General features: G+C 41.3%; 2 protein-coding genes across 4 annotated transcripts; both read right to left on the reverse strand.

Annotated features, from left to right (window-relative positions):
• Nucleotides 1-748: 748 nt before the first annotated feature.
• On the reverse strand, nucleotides 749-26,471 carry LOC125886576 (nocturnin-like). 3 transcript variants are annotated; one of them, XM_049572899.1, is made up of 6 exons: nucleotides 26,342-26,471; nucleotides 18,822-19,092; nucleotides 4,375-4,505; nucleotides 4,094-4,268; nucleotides 1,719-2,050; nucleotides 749-1,633 (listed from the first exon to the last, which is right to left on the reverse strand). In XM_049572899.1, exons 3-6 carry the CDS (start codon nucleotides 4,495-4,497, stop codon nucleotides 1,121-1,123), a joined length of 1,143 nt encoding a protein of 380 aa, XP_049428856.1. In that variant the 5' UTR covers nucleotides 4,498-4,505; nucleotides 18,822-19,092; nucleotides 26,342-26,471; the 3' UTR covers nucleotides 749-1,120. The 3 variants fall into 3 exon arrangements, with proteins under 3 accessions (XP_049428856.1, XP_049428854.1, XP_049428855.1); XM_049572897.1 differs by lacking the exons at nucleotides 18,822-19,092; nucleotides 26,342-26,471 and adding an exon at nucleotides 7,443-7,688; XM_049572898.1 differs by lacking the exons at nucleotides 18,822-19,092; nucleotides 26,342-26,471 and adding an exon at nucleotides 7,443-7,687 and having other exon boundaries at nucleotides 4,094-4,262.
• ccdc175 (coiled-coil domain containing 175) lies at nucleotides 22,272-25,971 on the reverse strand. Its single transcript, XM_049572838.1, has one exon. It carries the CDS (start codon nucleotides 25,917-25,919, stop codon nucleotides 23,724-23,726), a length of 2,196 nt encoding a protein of 731 aa, XP_049428795.1. The 5' UTR covers nucleotides 25,920-25,971; the 3' UTR covers nucleotides 22,272-23,723.
• Nucleotides 26,472-27,062: the final 591 nt, after the last annotated feature.

A 27,062-nucleotide genomic window follows, 5' to 3' on the forward strand; every position in this document is an offset into this window, starting at 1 on the left:
ACATAGTGATTTAATTTACTGTTTTATAGAGGCATTTGTTTAATACTATTGTTATGGAGGCTTCTCTATTGTAAAGGCTCTTGTGTGACTTGTTTCTACAAGTGAATTTTTGTTTTCTATTATGTGGTTAGGAACTGCTTCTCACACTTCTTTCCAACCTGCTGAAGTCTGGGAAATCAGTACTGCCACAATACACTCACCTCTATTAGACTATTAAAATCTCAAAACCTGGATTAAAAAAAAAAAAAAAAAATGTCTATACAGCTAGAAACCACTGGGTAATTTGTAGGGATGCATGATATTGGATTTTTTGCCGATATTTGATATGCTAATAGGTAACAACTCATTTGGCTGAAAACCGATCCATTTTTTCCCCCACCTAATTTTTGTGATCAAGTCTCTTCTGTAGTGGAATAAATATCATATTATGCATGCATACTCCTATTGCTTTGGCCTACCAGCAGATGGAGACATGAAATAGAACACTTTTCAGTGTATGTAATATGAATTCATTGTACAAATAAGAAAAAACATGTTGGCCAGTTCAAATAGATCATTTAAAACTGCTATTGGCTGATACTGAGCCGATATTATTGTGCATCCCTACTAACTTATGTGAACAACTCTTTAATTCCCAAACCACCAAGTAATTAGCAAACTAAGGAGAGTGTAGTTAAAGAGATTAAAGAGTAATTATGCATAAAACTGTACTTCAGAAACAGCAGTCATCAAATATAAGCCACACATGTACAGCAAAAACACTTTATTCTTGCATATATTTATATATATGTATATATTTAGACAAAAAAGTTTCCAATCAATTCATTAGTTTGACTGTACGGTTTGTGTTTGAGTACAGATGAAGGTACAGATCAGTAACATTGTGCAGGAAACACACGCATAATATTAGACTTTGGGGAGGTAGACGATGCTGTTGCTCTGCACCTTCATCATAAGTTATCTGACTTTTCCATCCAGTCAGAAGCTAGCTTCCATCTCTTGGCATCTCATCTGCAGGCCTTCTCCTTGAGTGAAACCAACCAGGAGCCGATGTCGACTCCATCTCTTCTTAGCTCAGCCTGTTCCTCTGCGCTGGATCATTATTTCCCTCTCACTTCTCCTACTTAAAGCTGAAGTCACAAACCAGAGAGAGATGATCAGATGGATAGCCAAAGGATGGAAGCCTGTTTGGCCCAATCTGTTCCTCAGTGGGCATGTCCAAAACTGCGTCCACTCTAAGTGTGTCCTGACTGTACCAGATGTAGTCCAGAGTGGCACAACATTCTCCTGTTGGCCGAATCTTCCATGTTGTGTATTGTGGTTCAGTCAAACCGTCCGGACTGAGTTTCTTATAGGCTGAGTCCAAACCCAGAGGTGATGCGCTGAAACGTCGGTACACCTCCTCAGTTGGGATTGCGTTGAAATCTCCACATATTAGCAAAGGAATGTCAGAGCTGGGGGCAGCCCCAGGATCACTGGAGTGTTTCTGGACCAGATTCTGGAGGTGTCGCAGGAGGTCGGAGCCCTGGGCATTGCGGAGCCACTCCCACCCAGAACGAGCCTTCAGGTGTGTCACTGCCACACACACGCATCTCTGTGTGCTCCGACAACGCAGCATCATCACGACGGCAACCTTTTGCAAGAAAGCAGCCTGTTAGAGATGTTTTTGAATAGCTTTTGTGTTTGTCCAAGTGTGGCTTTACACAGATTCTACCCACCTGATTGGTTGGAATCCTCATTGCAGAGAGCCGTATGTTCACACTATCCTGGAGCTCGAACCGTGACTGATCGAAGAACAGAGCGCAGCCATCAGGGCCGTTGTTACCCTCCACATCCAGGCACGGTGACCAAGGTTTAGGGCAAAAGTTGCTACTGTAACCCAGGCCTGCCAGAACTGGCTGGAGGGTGTCATAGTAGTGGTCAACTTCCTGCAGACACAGGATATGAGGTTGGTAGGTGAGGATCTCCTCTAAGATAAGGTATTTCCTGCGGGACCAGCTGAGGGCCTCTGGGGGACACTGGACAAAATTGTCAAGTCCTTCACCGAGAGCTGAAGGACAGAAGAAAGAGGGACATCTGATTTTAGTAGACAGTTAACCTTGTGTGACTGAACAATGCTCCATAGTTTATGTTTGCATGATAGGGTTTTATTTTGCTAGTTTTTCCAATTACCTCCACTAGCTAGCTTAACTAATTGCTAACTATGTCTACAGTTTGGTGCTGGGCAGGTAGTATACATTGGCTTTATGAGAGATTTGTCTCTAATAAACTGCCAAAAACACTTACAGTGTGGGCCATACAACCCCAACAGAGAGGCTAAAATGCTCCATAAAGCTGCTGAGTCTGGGAGACATGTATAGCTGCAGACACATTCCATGTGTAGCTTACATTACACACACCTACAGACCACGCCCGCCATTAGTACAAGACAAACACAGCGCGATGGTTATCTGAACCCTGCTACAACATGGCGTAATAAACAAATAGGGCAAAATTTAGCAATAACACATTTTATAATTTATTGTACATGAAGACCTGATTCACCTTATAAGAAACAAGATGTTGCCCTTACCATTAGCCTTCCCCTAATCTTAACCACCTCTCTTTTAACCTAAAGGCCCTGACACGCCAAACCAACTTCACAGAACTAGCAGGAAACTAACAGGAAGCCCCTGTGCTGCGTTGCCTCACGTCGCTGTCTCAGCCGAAAAGTTGCACATGAACACACCGCAAAGAAAGATGTTCTGCACCTGCATGAGAGGAAATAACTCTCCACACCAGGAGAAAGTGGTTATCTGTATTCGTCATTCAAAACGGGAAACTGGAAGACCTTCATGAGGTTAGTTAGCACATTAACAACCCAATCCAATGTTGAAAGAACAGCTTACTGTGCGCCAGTGATCAATAACACAAACCATCAGGAAACGTTTCTGCTAAAGAGCTCAGTGGCTAAAAAAATATAATCTTACCTTGCGTAACAAGTTTGTTTCTTGGTCTCACTCCCAACATTGAGGGATGGTCAGCGTTCAACTAGCTTCTGCTGCCCTATTTGGTGAGGTGTGTCCCGCGCTTCTGCCCCTCATCGGACCCTGTCAGGGTTTTTTTGGCTGATTCATCATGCTGTATCAGCAACTATGATGGCAGAACCCGTCAATGAATGAAATCACTGTGATTGCCGGTTCAGCTCAGCGCATGAGAAGAGCAACAGAGGTGAGGAAAGTAAACAAAGAGCTTAAGTCAAGAGGGAGTGAGAACAAAACAGACTTGTTCCATAAGGTAAGATTATTTTTCTTTATCTATTGAGCTCTTCAGTAGAAATGTTTTCTGATGGTTAGTGTTATTGATCACTGGGGTATGGTAAATATGCTCTGTTCTTGTGCTAACTGGCTAACTCCATCAACATGGTCTTTCCGTTTACCTCTTTGAATGACGATAACAGATGACTGCTGTCTGCTGGAGTGGAGAGTTATTTCATCTCACGCAGGCGCAGAACGTACGTACATACTGGTTGACTATCGGCTGAAGTCTTTGCAGTATGTTTATGTGCAACTTTTGTGTTCATGTGCAATGAAGTCGGTTTGGTGTGTCTGGGTCCTAATAGATCACCGTTAGCGAAACACTAACTTAGCATTTTCTTCAGGGGTTCCGCTTCTTGACCAAAAAGCGAAGGGCGCTGATTGCGGGCTGACTTGTAGGCTATGGTTGGCAGGTCACGTAGCTGCTCCAGCTGCAGCTATACCTAGATAGAGTCCGTAGATAATTATTTGTGGGTTTGTCAATACGGGCGACCTCTTTCAGGTTACACATATCAATTTTATCGGTTTGATTAGTTTGATTAGTTTAGCTTTGACTTGCACAAACATAAAAGAAAGCAGGGAAGTTTGAGACCTGATATCAATTGAACTATTTATTTAAACACTAGGAATAAGGATCAGCACAGAGTTTGAAAGCCACTTGTGTCATCATATCTCATCGTATCCCAAATAAACCTTTTTTTATACAACTGTTTGGAAGCTAATGTGTCACTGGATATATCAAGGCCTACAATCCACTGTGATGTGATGTGATATTAGTAGGGCTAGAAGTAGCCTACCTTGGGCCAGGATGTTCCACTGCATCACCCTGATGGGGCTGCTTGGGGCGCTGTCTCCATCACTGATGTGAGTGAACTTTCTGTGGAAGCGAGGCTGTCGGTCCCTGAGGGCCTCCTCACACTGTCGAAGCAGCCCCACTGGATCAGGGGCACATACGGGGGACACCTTCTGCTCCTGTTAGACAGACATGACACCCTTTATTTCACCTCAGAAGGTAAATGACTATACATATCTGCTGCATTTTTGAATTGATAAAGTGAACAGATGAGGGGGGGGTCACCTGACAGAAAGCTGGATCCAGGTTTGTGACTGCAAGCTGGTGAGATGGAGGGAGGGGGAGAGGAGAGTTGCTGCTGAGGGTCTGAGTCAGGGTGCCGTACAGCCTGGTGGCCCCACCACCCATCGGACACACTGATTGGAAAAAAATACAAAGATGGTGATGGTGTGAAGATGGAGAAAAATAAAACATTAACATTTGTCAATTTAACAACACATCTGTGGTGCAGTAACTGGAGCTAAGAGTTATTTTCAGACACATCTGTAAATGAATGGCCAGAATACTTCTGGTAAGCAGGTGGTGCTGTTTTCGATTTACTGTGTTTGTTGACCTTCAGCTCAAATTATGAGATGAGGGAGTGAGCACCTCTAACAGGCTCCACTGTCTCAGCAGCCAAGTCATGTGGATAAGCCTGACAAATCCCTGTTTTTTTAATTTCACACGGTGGCTGAAGTGCTTCTGCTTCGTGGGTGCAGCTCACTATTAGTCCCCTTCAACATCTGTCCACTCACATGTGAACTAAATCACTACTGAGACCTGGGATTAAGACTGATGCTTCCCAATGACTACCACAGACCGACACTGGGTATTAAAAGATAATGAGCCTAAAATAAATTGTTTGTAACAGCTGGTGACACAGTTTACACCTGCTTTTACAATTTTTTTGGCCATTTGGGAGCAGCACATATTGTCATTATATATTAGTGGCACGCACAAGTTTGGGCACCCCTGGTCAAAATTTCCTTTACTGAGAATAGTTTAGTGAGTAGAGGATGAGCTGATTTCCAAAAGGCATGAAAATTAAGATGAAACATGGTTTTCAACATTTTAAGCAAGATCAGTGTATTATTTTTGTTTCGTACAGTTTGACAGTAAAAAAAATTCATGCAAAAATTTGGGCACCCCAAGACATTTGAGCTCTCAGACAACTTTTACCAGAGTCGTAGACCATAATTGGCTTGTCAGGGCTACTACGTGTTCAAAATAATTGTTAGGAAAGGCCAGGTAATGCAAATTTCAAAGCTTGATAAATACTCCTGAACCCTTGTCCCAACAATCAGCAGTCATGGGCTCATCTTAACAGCTGCCTAGCACTCTGAAAACTAAAATAACCCACAAAACAGGAGAAGGCTATAATCAATCAATCAATTTTATTCATTATATATTATATTATATATATTAACCCTTTAATGGGGGAAAAAATGGTAGAAAGCTGAGGAAGAGCTACTGAGGAGGGATCCCTCTTCCAGATGTGCAATAGATGTCATACAGAACAGATTAACATGATAAATTAACAGTAATCCGCATGACACAATGAGACAGAAAGAGAGACATGGTAGCAAAATGTTTTCAGGTAGTTCTTTCCTCAGTTTGTAATGTTATTAAGAAATGGCAGTTAACAGGAACTGTGGAGGTCAAGCTGAGGTCTGGAAGATGAAGAAAACGTTCCTTTCTGACAGAGCTGCTCATAGGATTGTTAGAAAGGCAAATCAAACCCCCCCTTTGACTGCAAAAGACCTGCAGGAAGATTTATCAGATTCTGGAGAGGTGGGGCACTGCTCTACAGTGCAGCGACACCTGTACAAATATGACCTTCATGGAAGAGTCATCAGAAGAAAACCTTTCCTGTGTCCTCACCACAAAAGTCAGCGTCAGAAGTTTGCAAAGCAAACATTCAAACAAGCCTGATGCTATTTGGAAACAAGTCCTGTGGAGTGATGAAGTTAAGATAGAACATTTTGGATGCAGTGAGCAAAAGTATGTTTGGAGAAAAAAAGGTGCAGACTTTCGTAAAAAGAACACCTATCCAACTGCTATACACAGGGGTGGATCGATCATGCTTTGGGCTTGTGTTGCAGCCAGTGGCACGGGAACATTTCACAGGTTGAGGGAAGAATGGATTCAAATAAATTCCAACAAATTCTGGAAGCAAACATCACACTATCTGTAAAAAAGCTGAAGATGAAGAGAAGATGGGCTTCTACAACACAGGACAATGACCCTAAGCACACTTCAAAATCCACAATGGACTACTTCAAGAGGCACAAGCTGAAGGTTTTGCCATGGCCGTCACTGTCCCATGACCAAAACATCCTTAAATATCTGTGGAAAGACCTCAAAAGAGACTGAAAGACTCTTAGCTGGTTACAAAAAGAAAACCATCTGTTCATTGCAATTTATGCCTGCATTAGTATTTAACTCTGTGCTGTTTGTGAGAACTCTGAACTGCAGCAAATTAAGGCAAAGTGCAAACTGACCTGTAGTTAGGCTTGTTAACTTCCAGCTGTAGCAGACAATAAACAGTAATACTAAAAACACTTGAGCTTTAGATCTTCACATGTTTTCATCTTTCATTTTCAGCAAGAACACTTCAATAACAACAAAACAAAAACAAATATTTGTATAATCTCATTCAGGTTGGTGCTCACATTTTCTAGAAACAGGTATATTTCACCCAATCAATTTTTTTGCATAGACGTCAGTCATTTCTCAAACAAAGTAATGCACACTTCCCTGTAACAGTATGCCAAAATCTGTTTCAACAATGTGTGTTCTGCTGTTCTGCAAATGTGAAAAAAACTGCATATTAATATACATAAAACTGAGACTGACCTCTGCTCTGTCAAACAAATTCTGGTGACTAACTTCTCCCTGGCTCCTGTAGACCAGAACTATATGACTATAAAAGGAGAAAACAGATATTGTTCCTACCACCGATGTTTAGGATCTGTCTAGTTCTGTGTGACTGAGTGATAACAGGACTTCAGTGCCAAGGGTCACTTAACATACACCCTGGTGCATTCAGATAAACATGGACAGACCTTTGTGCTCCGTCAAACAGTAATGTTAATAATGACACGGGTCCATGTCTGTCCATATACATGCCAGCACCAGCCTGCCTGAATATGGTGATTAAACCTATGCTCTCTGCTCCACAGCACCATCAGATACAGAACATCACTGTTGCCCTGATCTTTGATTCTGTATATTCAAAATGACACCAGTCCTATCAGTGCAGTACTATAAACATGGCCTCAACTACAGAAAAATCAAGAATAGCTGACTCTTACCCATAGTGTCCATCACTGTCCACAGCTATGTCCACTCCACACTTGAGTAAATTGTCCTTAACACCTCCCTTTAACAGATAGTGTATATTGCTGTCAGCTGATTAAGCTTCCTGGCTGAACTGAAAGTGTGTTCAGTCCAACAGGAGACAGTGACAGGTGTGTTTTTGTCAAAGTGAAGGCACAAATCTGACTTCTCGCTGAGCACTGCTGCCTGTAAAGCCTCAGCGAGGTAGAGAGAGACAGGGAGACAGAGATTAGGAAGTACAGACGTCAGCGGGCCATATGGAGTATTACAGGTCACATGGTGGTGAGAGAGAGAGGAATACACTATGCTCTCTCACAGTCACATACACACAAGCTTGACTGTGGCTGATATATTTCTGATACATAATTGTAGGGACTTATGTAGAGGCTGTCACACCCTCATCTCAAACACTGGCAAAAACATAATACTAGAGTCACCATGGTAACTATAAGTCAGGCTCATAACAGAGAATAAGTACATTTTAATGGTTTACAGTTTAACTGTTACAACTGTACAACAATGACAGCATGACTATGCGCTAAGCTGAGCAAGTGTGTGGGTCTGTGTGTGTTTTGCAACAATAACTTCCTCAGCCTGCATGTTGTAACAGCACCCAGGTCAGTTTGATGACATTAGTGACGGTAAATTGTGATGTCAGTGTTATTTTCCATGTGCAGTAGTACACTGTACTTTTCCAAACTATATTTTGGGCTTGTATCAAAATTATTCACTGAGACAGTATAACTACAGTAAGAAGCTGCAGTTCCCAACCTGTGGTTTGTGGCTTGAACGATTCACAGGGTTCCCACACATTTTCATTAAAACTTTTCCATGACTTTTTTAAGGACCCATAATCGACCGTTCACGGCATATAACATGAACAGAACTGTATAGTCTACTTTAATCCAAATCTTAATTATTGTGTGAAAATGAATCAACAACCTTTTCAAATCTCTAATAGTTGATTATGTTCATATTAACGTAAAAAAAACTCCAAACTATGGGCACAGTCATACAACCACTTACGAATATGAGTCTGGCACTGGCTTTCAGGGAAAAAGGAACAGATTATGCTGTGAGTGTATTCTTTATTCATTTGATTATAAACTCATTTCAGGATGCAAGTCTGAAAACAATGCAGCAACATACAGTTTTGGTCAAAATTATTAGCCCCCTTTATGACATCAAACAAAACAATTAACCTTTCCATGGAAATGACCATAACCAAAAGTGTTTATAGTTTAACTGCTTCCAAAAGAACAAAGAGAAAATCTTCACTAAGCTTGATTAAAATATTTCACTGATGAGCTGAATTGAAACAAGAAAAAGACAAAAATGACAAGGCCCAAATTATTCGCCCTCTAACAATTAATAATCAATACTGTAACCTTTCTGACTCACAACTGACATCAACATCTTATGGTAGTTCCTAACTAGGTTGGCACAAGCCTATTGAGGGACATGTCTGTTGAGGGACCTTGCGTGGTTTTTGAGCATTGACATTAATTTTGACCGCCCACCACAGGTTCTCAAAAGGACTGAAATTTGGCTCTGAGTGGGCGACTCCAGGACTTTGATTCTGGTTTCCTTCAGAGAAGTTTTGGACCAATTTTGATGTATGCTTTAGGTCACTGTCTTGCTGAAAGACCCAACAGTGACCTAAAGCTAGACTGGCAGCAGATTTCCTTACAAAATGTCAACATAATCTTCTTTCTTCATGATCCAATGCACCCGAACAAGGTTCCCTGTGCCTGAAGCAGCAAAACAGCCCCACAGCATTATGCTCCCACCACCATGCTTAACTGTGGCTTCTCCCTTCCTTTGCCAGAAAAAAGCAACATCCATGTGCCCAAACAGCTCAAGTTTGGTCTCATCTAGGGCTGACCCAAAAATTCGAAGCTTCGAAGCTTCATTCGATGGCACGGGATTCGAATGTGAAAAAAAATTCGAAGCTTCGGCGCTTTTTCCCCCCCCCCGTTTTTTGGGGGAGGCCTTAAACGCAACACTAACCCCGTCAACGAGCCACGAGCGCACTCAGAGCCGCTCTGAGCCTGGTGTCAGAGACGCTTCTGATGCTCTGAGCTGCGCATCTGTTTGATTGTGCTGCAGTGTGCGCCGAGGGTTTTAATTTCAGGTGCTCACAGACTCGGGCGCACTATAAGCGGAGCGTTGAGCGCACTTCCGCGTTGTAGTTTCCTATAAAAATGCCCGTGAAACAGTACATTACCCCCAATTCTTGCACGTCTCTGTCATGGGGATGTGAAAAATACATGCCGACCAGGCTTTTGAGTGACACTGGGGCGCGGAGCGGAGTCGTAAAATCTGAGCTTTGCGCGCACAGGGCTTGCGGACCTCCGCGGAGTCCGCCCCCCCGTCGTCGAATGCTTCGAATTATATTCGTTATGAGCTCCGAAGCTTCGAATGTCCAAATATGGATTCGAAGGTCAGCCCTAGTCTCATCAAGCCTAAGGACAGACTCCCAGAACTCATGCCCATGTTTCTAATGTTCTCAGGTGATGACCTTTAAATGCAACGGAAAAAAAATCATATGGGTGCTAATAATTTTGACCACCTCCATTTTCACTAGGCTACATTTGGTACAAAATAAACCTAAAGACTTATTTTACATTACAAAATGTACCACATAGGGGCCTTGACACTGATGAATGTTTTACTATATTAAGATTTATAAATAATGCATACACTGGGCAGAATTTTTGGGGACATGTTTCACAGTTCCTCGGGGGAAATAATTTTGACCTTAACTGCAAGAATGTAGGCATAGGCCTACGCTTTTTAAGCCTTGGAATTAGATGCGGAAGGTTATCTACATAAGATCAATTATTAATTAATTGTCAAATGACTTTTACAAACTTTTTATGATTGTTACTAATTCCATTACTTTTCCAGACCTGGAAAATGAGATTGTGAAATTCCCTGACTTTTCCAGGTTTCCCATGACACTGGATTTAAGAAAATACATTTCTGCGACATATAATTATATAAATCTATCTAATGGATACACTGCTCTTTAACTGAGTTACTACCCACAGACTATCAAACTGTGAAAAGAGGTAGAAATAAAAAAATTCTTTATTTAAACAGAGTTTCCTGACTTTTTGACCTTGTAAGCAGCATGGGCTGTGGTTTTAGGCATAGCAATGTCAATCGGTCTGCCATTTTGATCTTAAGTATTTTCCTAACTATATTGGATGAATTGTAATAAAATTTTATACCTAAGTCCATTTTCTCCCTCAAGATAAACTGTAATAACATTGGTGATGCCTTTACTTTTAATCCTGCACCATCATGAGTCAAAATTTCAACTGATTTATGATTAAATACCCACAGAACTAATGACATTCCCATCTGTATCAGCTGCACTTTGTGTTTAGGAATAACTAAATGCAAATGTTAGCATGCTAACATGCCAAGCTAAGATGTTAATCATGGTAATCATTATACCTGATGAACACCAGCGCGTCATCAGTATCCTGAGCATGCTGATGTTCATTTAGCTCAAAATAGCCTCACAGAGGTGTTGCTTTAGACTCAGTCTTGCTCATAGTCACAGCTATGTGTCTACAGGTTGTGATCCATCAAACAAAAAGTATTTTTCTTCTTGTTTTGTCTGAATTAATTTGTAGACATGAGGAAGTAAATTCCACTTATCATGAAAAAATGCAGAGATAAGAATTTTTAATTTTTTTTTTCAGTTTATCATTTCAGGATCCCCTAAACATGTTGATTAAAAATGCAAAAGTTGCAGCAAACAGTGTCTGAGTCTAAATCCGCATTCTGCAGAGACCCCCGTGAAGCATCCGCTTGTTCATCTTTAAAGGGCCAGTGCGTAATATTTGGCATGGTTTATTGTCAATCTGAATCTGAATCTGAATATTCTACCCATTAATATGTTTATATAAGTGTATAATCGCTATAAAATAAAATTCGTTTGCTTTTCGTAGCCTTATAATTATGCTTTTATATATATAGCAAGGGCCTTGCTTTAGAGAGGTCGCCATCTTGCACCGCCATGTATGTAAGGCAGCCCTAGCGGACAATCCAGCCAGCCAGAGAACGCGTTTCGCGTGTATAAATAAACCAACGAAGACAGCGGAAGGAAGGAAGGAGGAGGAGGAAACAGCAGAGAGTGTTAGTAGTTTGTCGACAGAGAGTAGTGAAAAGTTTTTTTAGTTATAAAGTTTGCGAATGGACCACACAAATAAACGGGCCTTTTTCCCGAACGCTCCTCTGGTCTCCTGCTCATGAGTGATTCATTACAATATCGTAACATGGTTTAGATTTCTAAATAAACATTTACCTCGTCACTAGATAGACCTACTCCTGAAAAACTCGTGCGCAAGGCTTTTTGTCCCTACGAGGCCACCGTCATTTACCCAACGGGAGGGGTGAGCGAGTGAGCCCTGCAATCTAGAATTTGACCACTGATGTCACTGTTTTCAACCCATTTTACACACTGGCCCTTTAAACATTAACATTAATTGCTGCACATGTGTGTACTTCGTGTGCTAAATAATTCTCATGATTTATGAGAAAAGACAAAGCCATCTTACAACACCATCTTACAATTGGATCACTTCAGCCAGGATACAGCGATCTGCAGCTTAAATCGAATGTTGGCTAGCAGTGTAAAGCAGGGGGCCAAAGGTTTCTTCCCTACTTTCTACCCCCGTTCCTCTAGCCCCCTTGCTTGGACCCATCCATCTTCGAACTTGGTGACCATTGTGATCTCAGTTACACACCTGTAAAGTTTCATGAGCCAGGGGCATAGAGTGGGGGAGAGGGGCAATGGCCCCTTCCCTACTTTCTACTCCTCCATTTCTAGCTACTTGCTCGGACCACAGCCACCTCTGAACTCTGAACCCTGTAAAGTTTTGTGACTTCATCTTGCATGGTTGCAACATTATCACATTGACAAATTCTGTCCAGACAGACAGACAGACAGACAGACATATAAACACCTGGTAAAATATTTAAAACGGCTTCTGTGGTAGGCCTAGTTCCCAATACAACAGGTGACACAAGGACCATATTTTGCCATGATGACACACATACAGACTAACAAAGTGAAAATAATACTAGAAGTCACAACATATTCGCAGCTGGTAATTATTCCTCTCTATCTGGATCCCTTAATGCAACAGAATGGAGTGAAGGTGCAAATGTTTTCATATTCCACTGCACTGCTTTGACGTCACTGTGTCATCACACAAATGAGCACACAGCACTGTGATAAAGTACTAAGAGCTCTGTTGACTTAGGAGCGGTGACTAATGTCTACAGATGTGCGTAGTCTCTTAACAGTTACCACAAGTCACAACACATCATGACAGCTGCCAGTCTGAGGCTGGTATACATGATTTCTACAAACAGGTTGGTTTTAAGCAGCAGAAAAATAAAATTATATTTCTTAAGCTAACTCTGAGTGGGCCCCTTTCCTGCAGCATGGAGCAGAACAACTTGAAAATCTTTTATGGTGAGGATACGTCTCATTTCAAATGCACAAGGACATTAAACAGACCACATTACACATAGCTCTCCCTCACCTGATGCTGAAGCTGCCGGGTGCACGGTGGTCTCTATCTGATGCTAACAGTAATGAGGTGTCTGCCTCATCGGTAATGTATTCTTTCTGTTGATCAGTGTCCTTACAATCAGGTAAGCCTGTTTGATCCTCATCGACCTCGTTGTTGCCCTCTAAATCTTCCTGACTGGCTCTGACGTATTTAAGAAAGAAAACTTTGCACAAGCAAAGAATTTTCAGTCGGCTTTTCAGGCGGGGACGGGCCTGTTTGAAGCCAGCCTTAAGTGGCCATTAGAGGAACTGCAGTTTTTGGCCATGCAGTGTTGGCTTCATTTTTCGGCCTCAGAGGTTGCTGCTTCATCTGCATGTGTGCATAAGGCTGGGCAAAATATTGATATTATATTGATACTGTGACATGAGACGGGATATTGTCTCAAATTTTGAATACTGTAAAGTGTTGTCTTTTCCTGGTTAAAGGCTGCATTACAGTAAGGCGATGTAATTTTCTGTATTTCCCAGACTGTTCTAGGTGTTTTGAGTTTTGCCTTTACCTACTTAGTCATTATATCCACATTAGGTATGATTATTTATCAGAAATCTCAGTGTGTGAACATTTTGTGAAAGCGCCAATATTAGGGCTGTGCAATTAATTGCATATTATTCTCAATTATGATTATGGCTTCCTGCAATTTATTAATAATAAGTGTGTTGATACTGAGTCCTGATCTCATACTTCTATTTTCCCAAATAATACAGCTGCACAGTGCACATTTCAAGTACTTCAATCCAATGTATGGCCAATGCTTAATGATTTACTAGCTCTGTAATGCATTTAAAAAAATATGCCTGCATCCAAACGGTTCCATAATGTTTTTAAAACAATGTATTTATTAGCCTATTATTTATTTATCTATGTATTATGATATAACAAAGTATAAAATGACAAACCCTCCCTTTAATCTTGTTTTTTTTGCCTTATCGCTGTCTCTAGGGAATGACTCTGTCCCTTGAACAGAGTATTCTCCAGTGTTGATTCGGCTCAGCCTTGTCTGAGTTACCTGAATGAACAATATTCAGTTGAAAATTTACTTTTGTCTGACCATCGTTTTCCCAGATTAGGCTGCATTAATAAATTACTCCCACTGGCTTTTGTTGCACTTAGAGCGGCGTGGTGAGAGTGTTAAGTTGTGGTCAGTTGTACACCACTGTCCGTCTCTCTTCCAAGCAGGGCGGTGAAACTCCATATGTCATAGTTTAAAGAACAATACAAGAGACTCTCACACTCAGCTGAAATGAAACGAGGGCTCATGACTTTGGTAAATAACTGAAATAAACAGTCTCCTACTGCATTTTGCTTATGGCGTGTGGTGTTTCACTGCGGGCAAGACTCAGGCTCTGTTTTTACACACAGGAGATCAGTGGAGTGAAGGAGAGTTGACAATGGCTGCACTCCACTTTGCTGTGCGTGAAAGCTTTCATGAGTAAAAACACCTGTGTGACAACAGATGTAAAACAAAGGATCAGTTGGGCTCTATATAGCCAATACCGATCAGTTAAAAAATGTCTTGATTGCACTGATCTTTGACATCAGACTGGGACATCCCTAGTAGGAACTTTTTTCTTTCAACCAAACTACACCTGCCAACCATTTTGGATCTCAGAGGGAAGTGTGCATTTACTCATGGATGATTTTATGGACAGATATTGCTAATATTTTAACAATCACAACTACCAATAAAAGAACCGATAATATCAGAGCTTATCAATACTGTAGTCTTACAAAATGTAGCTGCGGTACCAGTTTAATACCAGATTTCGTAAGCCATCCCTATGAGAGGCTTGTGATTGTGACAGCACGACATGTAAACATTAATGGCATTCTCGGCTGAGCTGTAAAGTTAGCTAACTTGGTGGGCTAGGTGAGCTAGCAGCAGATGCACCCTTCCTTCTGCACAGTGATACAGATAGTGGGTGTAGTTTGGTAAAAAGAAAAAAATTCTGTGTTTCAGTTTCTATGAAACTGCTCACAAGGCCTGTGGATTATCTTGAGTAACTGGGTCATGATTTTTGTAAAGAGCCATCGCCATTGAGTTTTCCATATGTTTTGTATTGGTGCTTTGAGCATCACAAGCCAAGCGCCATCTAATTCCATTATGCTGGAGAGAAGGCAGACATCTCTACAGCTGATATCCTCAAAACTACACTACAGGTAAGAGGAAAACTGTGTATTTTTGATTTTGGAGAGAACTGTCCCTTTAACTCTTTACATTTGTTATACACTGCAAGTCAAGACTGGGAGTGAAACCATAACCTGAATTATATATTAACAGTGCACTTTGAAATTTATTAAAGCCAATTTTAATTGTAAAGAACCTTCACTAAAAACAGTCCTCCAAAACTGACATTTTTTCAATATTTGTTTGTTCAATATTTTCTTAAATCTTAAACTAAGGCATGTCCAGATGCATGTCTGAGTATATGTGTGTGTGATATCTTGCAGACCCTAAAGTTGGCATCATATATGTAATCTTGTCTGTAGCATGAAATTGCTCCTTTAGTCTCTGACCTTTAGACTGGCAGCCTCCTCCACTGCAAAACTGAGTGAACTCATATTACAACAGAAAGAGAGAGAGAGAGAGAGAGAGAGAGAGAGAGAGAGAGAGAGACCCTCAAACCACATACACACACTTTGCAATAGAAAAGATAGTGGCAGATTCTCATGGTACAATGTGAGACAATATATGTTACAGTGAGAGAATCGTTTTAGCTAAAAGCATTCTGACTCCTTTGTCACATAATGCAAAGTACATGTCATTCTTCCAGCGGAAACATACTTATTACCAAATATCAGAGCTGTAGACTTGAGAGTTGTCCTGATCTCTGTTTCAAATACAAACAAAAGCATCACCCTGCAACCACAAACCAAAACACAAGATGGGAACCTGCTATAGCTCCCATAGTGATATGCTTCAATGCCCTATTTACAGTCACCTGATCACAAAACTGATGATGGTTTATTGTTATTATAACTATGATTTTACGGGCATATTATAAGTGAAAAATGTCTTTAATGACTTTGACTTTGCTGACTCCTGAACATATAGAAGTACTGCAAGCAACACCTTTAGCTCTGCTTTGGCCTGTCTGGCCTGTAAATATCAGTGTCAACAGTACTGTCTGTCTGTAAAGTGCAGAAAAAACTGTCATGAGCAACAGCTTCCCATTTCTCTGAGATATAACAACTACGAGCTACTGGGACACCCAACACACCCAAGCTTCAGACTGACATGAGATTATTAGTCCTCACACTAAGTCCCTAGTATGGCTAAAATGTTGGAAACACTGGATCCTATTATACAATTCAACAGCATCCTTTATTTGACCCTTCCTGTCCTGTAAAATTTGCGGCCCAGTCCAATTTAGCCTTGATGACATCACTGGAATTATTTTCTCAGATTATACAACTGTTTTCTCAGGCTGGGTAGAGCTCCTCATTACCAGTAAAATGATCCTTCAGGCTAATTTATTCTCCTTTTATGGACAAAAATAGATACATCCATTTCAAACATTTTAACATGACTGCCCTTATACTTCTATGCGTCCTTTATGATGGCACAGATACAGCCAATAGATGGTGCAAGAGGGCAGAGTGAAAAGTTTCACACAAGAAAAAATACAGCGATGGAGGTGGAGGACGAATGACGTTGAGGAGAGTGGGGCACAACCGAACACAGGGTAAAGTGTAAAAGACTTTTTAAGTTGTTACACAGGATTGATCCTTTCGTGCTTCACCTGACCACAATACTGCCAAACAGTGACAAATTTCTTTGTCATACTTGTTTTTCAATTACTGAGCAGTCTATGCAAGTCATCAAATCCAACCATATATCATCATAATAACTGTCTTGTTGCCTAAAACATAGCACCGCTTTAAACTATGTAACCATCTCCCAGCAAGGGTCGGCTGGCCTTGATAAATTTCCAAAACAGCGGGGTTAGTTGTAATGCTGTGAAAACACCAACTGTTCATTTGTAGCGGGGATGTGCATACTGTTAAAATAAAACAGAAAAAACAATCTCAAACAGTTTTGATAACATTTAGCCATAACTAACGTGATGCCCCACTGTCCCCTACCTTTAAACGGAGGTAGCGCTGTAGTCTGCAGTGGTCTGTGAGGCCACTAAATACATCGACAGGTAGACAGATTTTTTTTTTTTTTACTATATTAAAGGGAAATTTTGGTTTATTTCAACCCGTCTCCTATCGTCCTAAATTTGTTTCAAGTGACTAGTGACATAAAAATAATAGTTAGTATGTTAGCTGTTAGCCTAGATATAGCCGGGGCGCATTAGTAGCGTTTGTTTATCATCTGGCTCTGCTTTCCAAAGCGCGGCCGAAATATCGCAAGAACAATCAACGATCTCATACTGTGCCTGAAATCTCACGAGAACAAGCAGCAATCTCATAGTGTGCCTGAACAAGTAGCAACAGCTGGAAGAATACACTGACAAAGACCTTCGTGAAATTGAAGAACGGAGGAGTAGAGAGAGAGAGAGAGAGAGGCGCAACAGGTAGAGGACGACTGGCTGCTGCAAGGCTGCGTAGCTCTGGAGATTGGTGGTGTACCTGTGAGGAATGCCTCTGTTGCAAGGAATGGGACTGGTTGCAGCCTTATTTTCAAGGTCTGGATGTGACTGAGGACGAGACACCTCCACCTGGAGTAGTATCCAGCTGGGCTTTATCTAGAGCTGGCGATATATATTTCGGCCGAGCTTTGGAAAGCAGAGCTAGATGGTAAACAAACATGGCAGCACACCGGTGAGGTAAGACAACACGTTTACATGTCGTTTTCTATATGTTCTCTGACATTAATCCTAACGATATGAGGCGGTCTTTGTGGAAAAAAAAGCTTGTTTAGTGGACTAACTTTGCACTTGACGGTATGCCCGTTCACTTACGTTTTAACAGGTCTGACACTACGGCTGTATCTAGGCTAATGGCTTACATGCTAACTATTATTTCTATGTCACTAGTCACTTGAAACAAATTTAGGACGATAGGAGACGGGCTGAAATAAACCGAAATTTCCCTTTAACAATTATTTCTGTTCTGCCATTATTTAAATGTATTCTTCCTCTCCTCTCGTCATATCTGGCTTGAACTATGCTTCACTGCCCCCATGATATTTAGCGGTACTGCTCCATTTCATCTGTATTCGTAAGTTTTCAGAAAACGTGCACAAATACGGACTAAATAAACACAGAGTACAGACAGAAGGCTCCATCCGTCTCTGTCTCTGTATACATACCTAACTTTATGCATAAATTAGCCCTTACATTTAAAATCAGTGGGGTGCCCTTTTAAATATGAGGGCAAAGTCATCTTTTGGAGACCAGAGAAGTTTTGTTTCTCCAAAAATTACTGCAGAAGACAAAAAACTTTATTACATATGACTTAAGTCAATATAAAAACTGGTTCAGAAATAGTCACTGTCCAGTGAAAAGCTTGTGTCTTCAAAATGTTGACTTTTCAGATGAGTGTGCAAATGATAAAACATTACATAACTCAAAGAGCCTTTTCAGATTTACAGCAGCATGTGTTCTTCAGCTTAAGGTAACAAGATAGTTGACACAGCAAAATGTACTGATAAACCACTGTCTGGGCACAAAATTTCCTCATCAGAAGAGTTGTGTTACAGTATCTTTCCCACGCAGACACAATACCAGAGAGCTCATTAAAAGTTGCTTACAAGCAAAAGCCAGTATCAAATATATTGTAACAAACAGACTGACCATACTGAAAACTTACCTTCTTTAGTGGAATTAGATGTTGATTTCCCTTCAGCTCCACTTGTGCAGCTGCTGCCTTGTTTTTCCACTGTTCTTATGTGGTCCTAATATGTGTCGCAGACGGTGGGAATGTACCCCTGTGCATGCGTATGCTTGTTTTTGTTCAGTGGGAAGTGGGTGGTTGTTTGACCCTTTAGCTGCAAGGCAAGGTCACAGTGGAGAGAAACCGGTCCCCTCTGCCATCTGCTGGTGGGAGCCAAACAGGAAGCAGGGGTCAAACCTCATAACATCTGAAGAGAAAGAAAAAGTGATGGTAGTTATTCCCTGAGCTTTATTGTACTCATCGAAAATAAATATGGCATCGGATGAATGCAACAGGCAGCACAAAAGTGACTGCCCACATTTTAAATTTTAATATTTTTTTCTTCAAAACTGCCAATTAATTATTTCTTTTAAATTCACCATTTTATTTTGAAATGATCTTTGGGCAGTGAGTGACATTTGGCTTACATAATTGGTGGAAATTAGTGGAGTTACTGTGCATTCTCAAGTGCAACAAATAGATGGTAAGTTGGTAACTATATACACATCACACTGACAGTAGAAGTTCCTATAATGAAAGGAAACAGTCAAAAGAGGGACTTTAGTTGTTGTTGCTATTCTTTTCATTTATTTTTTTTACACCAGTGCGTGGAAGAAGTGTACAACATATATGACAGAGGCTTAAAAGTAATGATGGAAAAGTTGAGAAAACACCCAGAAGTTTGAATTTACTTACTAAGATCAACCATAGGTGGGTAAAATGCAGTAACTGCCAAATCATTTTGGTTTTCCCAAAAAATGTCACCACTAACATGACAACAGCATTTGCAATTAAGAACTGCACTGCACAGGAAGTGAACATGTAACTTTGGAAATTGGTTAGCAACACTTTTAGGTGAGCACGTTGGAGGAGAGAACCACACAGGGGCGTCACAGTGCAGGCAGTGTGGTTGCACTGGGGCCTGTGGGGGACCTTGCAAATGATTCAGATTTTCACCTCATAACTACACCTGCGTTCAAAGATCTCACATTAGATTAAAAATAGTGCCGTTTGCTATTGGGCTATATGCCCTCAAAAATGCAAACCCATCGCCATCATGCTTTTCCTTTCTTTTCTGGCTAAAATAGTCGGTAGCAATCTATACCAACATTTTATGCTTATTCTACATGCACCATACTGGAACCACAGCACACATATTCCACACAAGGCCTCCATTCAAGAAGCGAATCAAGTTGTTTAATCTCTGTCAGCTGCCTTATTATTGTCAGATTTTCAATGCTGACAAATGTCCTCTGTGAAAAGCTACTGCTAATTGCTATTCAGCTTATTAACTACATTCCAAACTGTGATTTACTGTAGTTGAATTTCTGTGTCAATATTACAAAACCAACTGAGCATAGACTAAGAGATTCCTTAGTAAATGATCACACGGCCAATTTTTACAGCAGCGACTTTGACTGGTAAAAGCACAGGTGTACCACTAACATTAGCAGTGGATCTGTTCTGTTTAGTTGTCCAAGCAAGCTCAACACCAGAGCCCTCAAACTGAAGCAGCCAAACAGAATCCAGCCATCATTCATTGTATTATGTACACCTGTGCTTTTCCTACTGGGACATCTCAAAATGTCCTCTGTGAAAAGGGCCTTTTGATAAGGAAAAGTAGAAAAGAAAAAAAATTGAACAAAAAGACAACACTTTTGTTTTTGCTCAGATTCACAGATTTAAGTCAAAGATCTAAGACTTTTTTTCTGCAATAACAGAAACATTTCTCTCACATTTTGGTCACAAATGTGTTAAAAAAATCTGTGTTAGTGAGCACTTCACCTTTTCCATGATATTCCATTCTCTTGACAGGTGTGGCATATCAAGGTGTGCTTAGGATGGTCACAATAAAAGGACACTCTAAAATGTTCAGTTTGATCACACAACACAATGACACAGATGTCACATGTTCTGAGAGAGCATACCATTGGCATGATGACTGCAGGAATGTCCACCAGAACTGTGGCCTGTGATCTGAAAGCTCGTTTCACTACTACACTACAATTCCAGGAAAAGCACTAGAAGAACTAAAAACATTAAGGCAATGGAGAAATCAATCATGTTATTAGTGACACCGGTGTTTGACAAGTCAAAAAGACGTTAAAATGTCTATACTGGGACCTATGGTGGGACAGTAGAGCAGCATGCACGGCTGAGTTGAGAGCTCCCTCACGCCAACACAATTTACTCCGCCAAAACTCGACAAACAAATACAGAAGGGCCTTTAAAAAACACAGAGAATCAGTGGAGGTACAACTAAAACAAACACCAAGAAAATCCTTGAAAATCAAGTTAAGGAAATAAGCCACCCAACCCACGGAGTATGCTACCACCTGAAGCTAATGATGCCACGGCGTTATCCCAAACCAGCCTGGATGGCATTAGCAAACAGATTCAGACCTTGCAAAACGAACTGAAATCAGACCTGAAATTGGTCAAAGACGAGATTATGACCAGAATGAGAAATGAATTGTCAGAGCTGACAAGATGACATTGACCACAAATTTGCTAAAATAACTACAATGATAGGAGAGCAGGGAGAAAAGATGGATGCTGCTTTAACTTGCACTGGGGAAGTTGAAGCATGGAGCTCCGAAGCTAACTGTGCACTGCAGTAATTAATGACAGAGCAGCAAGGATTGATGGACAAATTAGACTAGATGCAAGGTCCAGAAGGAACAACCTATGGCTATATAGTGCACAGGAGGGAGCAGAGTCAACGTGGGATTCGATGGCACAGTTCATGGATAAATGGTTCTGCGAGGAACTCTTAATAAATGCGGATTTCCGGATACAACGCACCCAAAGAGCTCTGGTGCCAAAACCCAAAGTAGGTCAACCTCCCAGATAAATCGTCCTCAACTTTCAGTACAAACTTGGTACTCTACTGGAAAACAACTAAAATTGGTAAATTAACTTGGTCTATTAAAATGGATTGCATTTGAACCAAATTTGAACCAGGAAGAACTGACACCAGATTTAAGCAATGGGCAGAAAGGGGCATAACAGCCATATGCAGAGTAATTAATAAGTGTGAAATGATAAGCTTTTAAGAATTAAAAAACCCCCCACATCAAATAGTAAATCAGGACTGAATTAGATACTCACAGATGAGGGATCATTACAACAACAACAAAAACAAGAAAGGAAAGGAGGAAAGTCACCCAATCATTAAGATGTTGGTACAAGCATACAGTAAGGCTACATCCAGAAGAGTGTCAATCCTGCACCATTGTCTGATGACTCTAAACATGACACAACATTATATGTAAAAATCAAATGGGAAAAAGAACTGGGTGAGGAAATCCCAAAAAGGATGTGGTATGACGTGTGGAAATTTCACCTGAACACGACACAATCACAAGGGTGGAGAGAGTTTATTTGGAAGAGCCAGATTCTGTATTTTATTGCACCTAAAATTAAAAGTAAACAAACAAAGATTCAACAACCATGCTGGAGATTATGCAAGGACATGGAACCAAACCACACACACATTTTGTGGAGTTGCATGAAAATACAACCTTTCTGGGATGGTATTCATTTTGTTCTTTGTGAGGTCTTGGGTGATAAAATCCCACAAACATGTCTTGTACTGTACTTGGGACACATGGAGTGAACGGTGCACAAGAGAGATCAATGTTTAGTCAAGATCCTTCTTGCCACTGGAAAGGAAGCAATTACAAAGAACTGGCTGAAGATGGACGCTCCAAATCACAAACAATGGCTGACCATCATAGATGATATTCAGGAGAGGGAGAATCTGACATACAGGGTACAGATGAAGTACAGTTTGAAAAAAAAAAAAAACTGGGAAAATGGTTAAACTATAAAACAAAAAGACAACAATATAGACAATAACGCTGTCTAGGTAGAAGTTGGACTTGTTTACTCCCGCAGGCTCTGTTCATCTGCTTCTTTTGTTATGTTTCCAAAGCTTTTTGTTTTACATATATGTTCAAGCATTTTCTGCTGAAAATCCTTTAGATTTCCCACCTACTTGAGGTATTACTCAGAAACAACTTCAAAAAGCAATGAAGTAAAGGGAAGAAAGAAAATACAAACAATAATTTATTTGTTTTAATTATTGAAAATTACACTTGAATTCTATTTACCCTGCATTGTGACATCCTGGAGGAGAGGCAAAGTGGTTTGGTGGGTTGTTTGGGAATTCAGACCTGACCAGTTTTTACCTTTACTTGAGACATGCTACTGGAGTTTTGGTTTCAAAATGTATTGATTAAGGACTGTAGAGAGGAAATCCAGCAGGTGTGGCTGAACAAAAAATTTGGAAATATCATGATGGACTAGATGGGATTTGTTTCATGTGAGAATGTACTTTATACTGTGGACAAATCAATTAAAAGTATAAGTGAAAAAACTGTCTACACTAAATCTTTGTACTAAAGTTAATACTGCATCTACTTAAATGTTCATGACATGATTACTCAAATCATGTCAATATGAATAGAAATTAAAAGGATGATTATGTCCCAGTTTGGATACCTTTTACTGAAGTCTACCCAGAAGAGTTGTGTTCAAACTGTATTGTATTTTTATGAATCTGCATTAAAAATAAACTCTTGAACTATGGAACATGCCCACTGGTAGGAGGCCCTTATTCACAATCAAAGTACAAAAAAAAAAAAAAAAAAATCAATTTGTTTTCACTGTGATTAAGAAAATGGTCACCAAGCCACCTGGTAACCTATTTTGAGCCAGACATCACTTTATACCGTTGTGTTGTTGCTGTGAGCTTTATTACTTTTTTGTTATTGCAAATTCATATAATCTTTAAGAATTCCACGCATTACATTCCCATAGACACAACAGTTCAACTCAGCACTGCTGTTCTTTAGTTGTTTTATCCCCCAGTCGTTCGCTGAAGTTTAACATTTGTTGAAGAAGGAGTGTGCTGACTTTGCCTAACTGTAGTCTCCTAGTCTGCAGGTCATTCATCATGGCCCTAAACGACACCAACAGAACACTATCTCTGCTCTTCCAGTCCTGAGTTACCAATGAATCCTCTTTCCACGCTTCCTGTAAGCTCTCAAATAAGACCTTTATGTCCTTCCTGAACTTGTGAACCTCCTGCCAGTATCTGTCTTTGTTCCTCCTGGCTCTGCTAACATCCTCTGTCATCTGTGTGATATGTAGATGCAGCCTGCTGTTCTCCACGCTGACCTGCTCCGGTTTCATGCTATTGTCAAAGATGCTCATCTCTACAGTTCTCAGCTCTGAGGCCTGTTTGTCTAGCAAGTCCATGTAACATCCTCGCATGTCCTCCAGCTCAGCCTTCATTTCCTCTATGGGCTGAAGCAGAGAGACAGTTTTCTCCTTTAGCCCCTGAATCTGCAGCTCCAGATCCTCCATCGTCGTCCTCAGCTCGTAGGTCAGCGTTGTCAGTCTCTGGTGCCTGGATTGCTCTTCATTCCACTTTGCTTCCACCTCCTTCAGCGTCTCCTCTTTGTCCTCCACCTCCCTCTGCTTCACCTCGTAGCTCCTCATGATGCTCTCGGTCTCTGCAATGCACTGGTCCATTTCCTCATGGTGTTTAGTCTCTCTTTGTCTGAACTCCTCCTCACACTGGGTCACATGGCTCATCAGCAAGTCAGCACTTGTGCTCTTGGGCTGACGCTTTCGGAGCGCGGCTTCCTCTTGTCGAAGTTCCTCATATCTCCTCCAGGCGACGCTGATTTCAGAGGTCATCTTTGCCACATGCTCCTCCTGCTTCCTCTTCTCCTCCTCCAAAAGCCTTGTTAGCCACCTCTTCTCCTCCACAAAATTGCTAATGTTCTTCTTCTCTGTATCCATGTTATCGCACAGCTCCTCCTGATTCCTCTGAAACACACGCTTTGTGATGGTGTCAACTTCCAGGAGTTCTTTATTCTGCTTGTCCATCTCTTTGATCTCCTTACTGTGTTTGACTATGGAGGAAACACACTCCTCCAGCTGCAGCTTGGATCGCTCCAGCTGCTGTGAGATGTGGGAATGCTCTGCCCTAACTTCATTCTCTTCATCTTGTTGTTGCTTGAATATCTCATAGATCTGAGCCAGGGTGTCCAGACAGACCAGTCTTGATGTTCGTCCCTCCTCTATTTTACCCTCCAGTGTTGCAATTTCCTCTTTAAGATGCTGGACAGCAACACTCAAGGCTTCCCCTAATTCACACAACTCCTTTTTCAGCATTTCTCTCTGCTGATTCTCCCCCTGTAGCTGTTTCTCATACTGGCACCGAGATGCTGCCAGTTTTTGTATATTGCTCTCCAACTTAGTCATGACAATCATGAGCTCACCCAGATGGTCACTGGTTTCTTGTTTCTTGTCATTAAGTCTGTCTAACTCTTTTCTGCTCCTCCTGATCGCTTGCTTCTGCTGCGTAATTTTCTCCTTGGCCTGGTCCACCTCTCTGGACAGGCTGTCTTTTTTCACAGTGAAAGTCTCTCTCTCCAACACCATCTTTTGCTGCAGTGTTAATTTATCCTCTTCAACAGCAGCAATGCAGGGCTTCAGGTCCTCTGTCTGATGCCGAGACTGATCCAGCTGCATCTGTAAGCCATACTTTAAGGTGATTTGCTCATTCTGAGCAGCAATGATCTCTTCATGTTCAGCCTTCATCTGTTCTCGCTCTGGATGCAGTACTTTGTTCTGGCTCAAGAAGGCTTCCTGCCTCTTCTCAGTGGCTTCTTGAAGCTGATAAACTGTGGTGAGGTTTTTGTGCAGCTGCTCTATCTCCTCAGCTTTAGATGCCCGGGCTGCTGCAACATCAGCCATGATATTCTGGCTCATTCTATCTCTTATATTGTTGATTTGGTGTCTTAGCTTGCTGTTTTCTATGGTTTCCACTTCTAAATGTTCATAAGCTGCACGGCGGTCCGCCTCCAGTTCAGTGATAGCAGATGTTATCCCCGTCAGGTGGAGGCTGGCTTCAGGTGAGAATGGTATCCCTTCCTCTTTGAGCTGCTTGTCCAGCTCCTTCAAATGCTCGAGGGCCACCATAACGGCCGGGGAATCGGGGACCAGGCAAGACGCCATTTTTTTCCCCGTGTTTTTTTTTTTTTTTTTAAATTTTTAGTCTATGTTGGTCTTGTGCTTCAAGGTGTGTCTGCGGTTTGAAGCTCAGTTAGCTGCCACTACCGATAACTTGTACATGGAGTCACCATGGCAACAGCTGCCCCACCGGAAAGAAGACGGCATGCTACGGCAAGTCCGCGAGGTCATAATGTTTTACGCAGCGGCTGTCTTTAATCTAATAGTCAGTAAGTGAAACCCAGCAACTGTCGTCACTAGAGTTGTAGCTCACCGCAAGAAACTGTGATAAAACAGACAAGTCGTGTGGCCTGCATAAAGAAGCATGAAAGATGTGTGGTCCCAAGAGGCAGCCCATCGCGACCTCTGTCCTATAAAACACCGCGATATTGATGTTGGAATCTCTTCAGTTCAGGATTGGTGCTTACCTGAAATATGTACCAACACACGAGCAGACATCTGAAACAACCTCGGCTTCCAAGGACGTGTGTATGAGGTGGAAACACAAGTTCGGCTCACCCGGTATGATGACTAACGCCTGTCTGTAGTGGCAGCAGCAGGAAACGCGAAGCCCCGCGTTGCCAGTTTGGGAGATTTCACGTAAGTAAGCAAGTAAGTAAGTAAGTAAGTAAAGTTTTTAAAAAGTGTGCGCGGGTATTGGTGAGGGTCGGACAGATTCTTTTCACTGTGTCAGTCCCTTCGATTTGATATATGTAAATGCACTGAACCTTTTGAATTTTGATATATTTTGCAAAATATGTAGTTTCTCTGTGACAGTCCGTTATAGTGCAAGTTCGACAGCTCGTGCTGCCCAGCCCACAAAACTTGTCTTCAGTGCATTATCAGTCATCATGTATAAGTTTACATTATTAAAAGTAAAATATTCATTTAATGCACTGCCTCAGTATCCCACTTGTAGGCTCCATGTAGGCAGGCCAGTGATATTCATCAAATTTGGCTCTGCTATGGGCCAGAGGGGGTGTACTTTGAATGTAAATAAGATGCCAGAATGCATTAAAAACTCATCACAACAGAGCTTGGTTATCAAAAAAAGTGCCAGAGAGTGAGAGAGGTCTGGGCTAAGCCCTGAATGTCTTCAAACCCTAGAGATGCCTCTGTGTACACTTGACCTGTGCAGGGCAGCTGCAA

This window comes from Epinephelus fuscoguttatus, linkage group LG3, assembly GCF_011397635.1.
Source record: "Epinephelus fuscoguttatus linkage group LG3, E.fuscoguttatus.final_Chr_v1".
NCBI lineage: Eukaryota > Metazoa > Chordata > Actinopteri > Perciformes > Serranidae > Epinephelus > Epinephelus fuscoguttatus.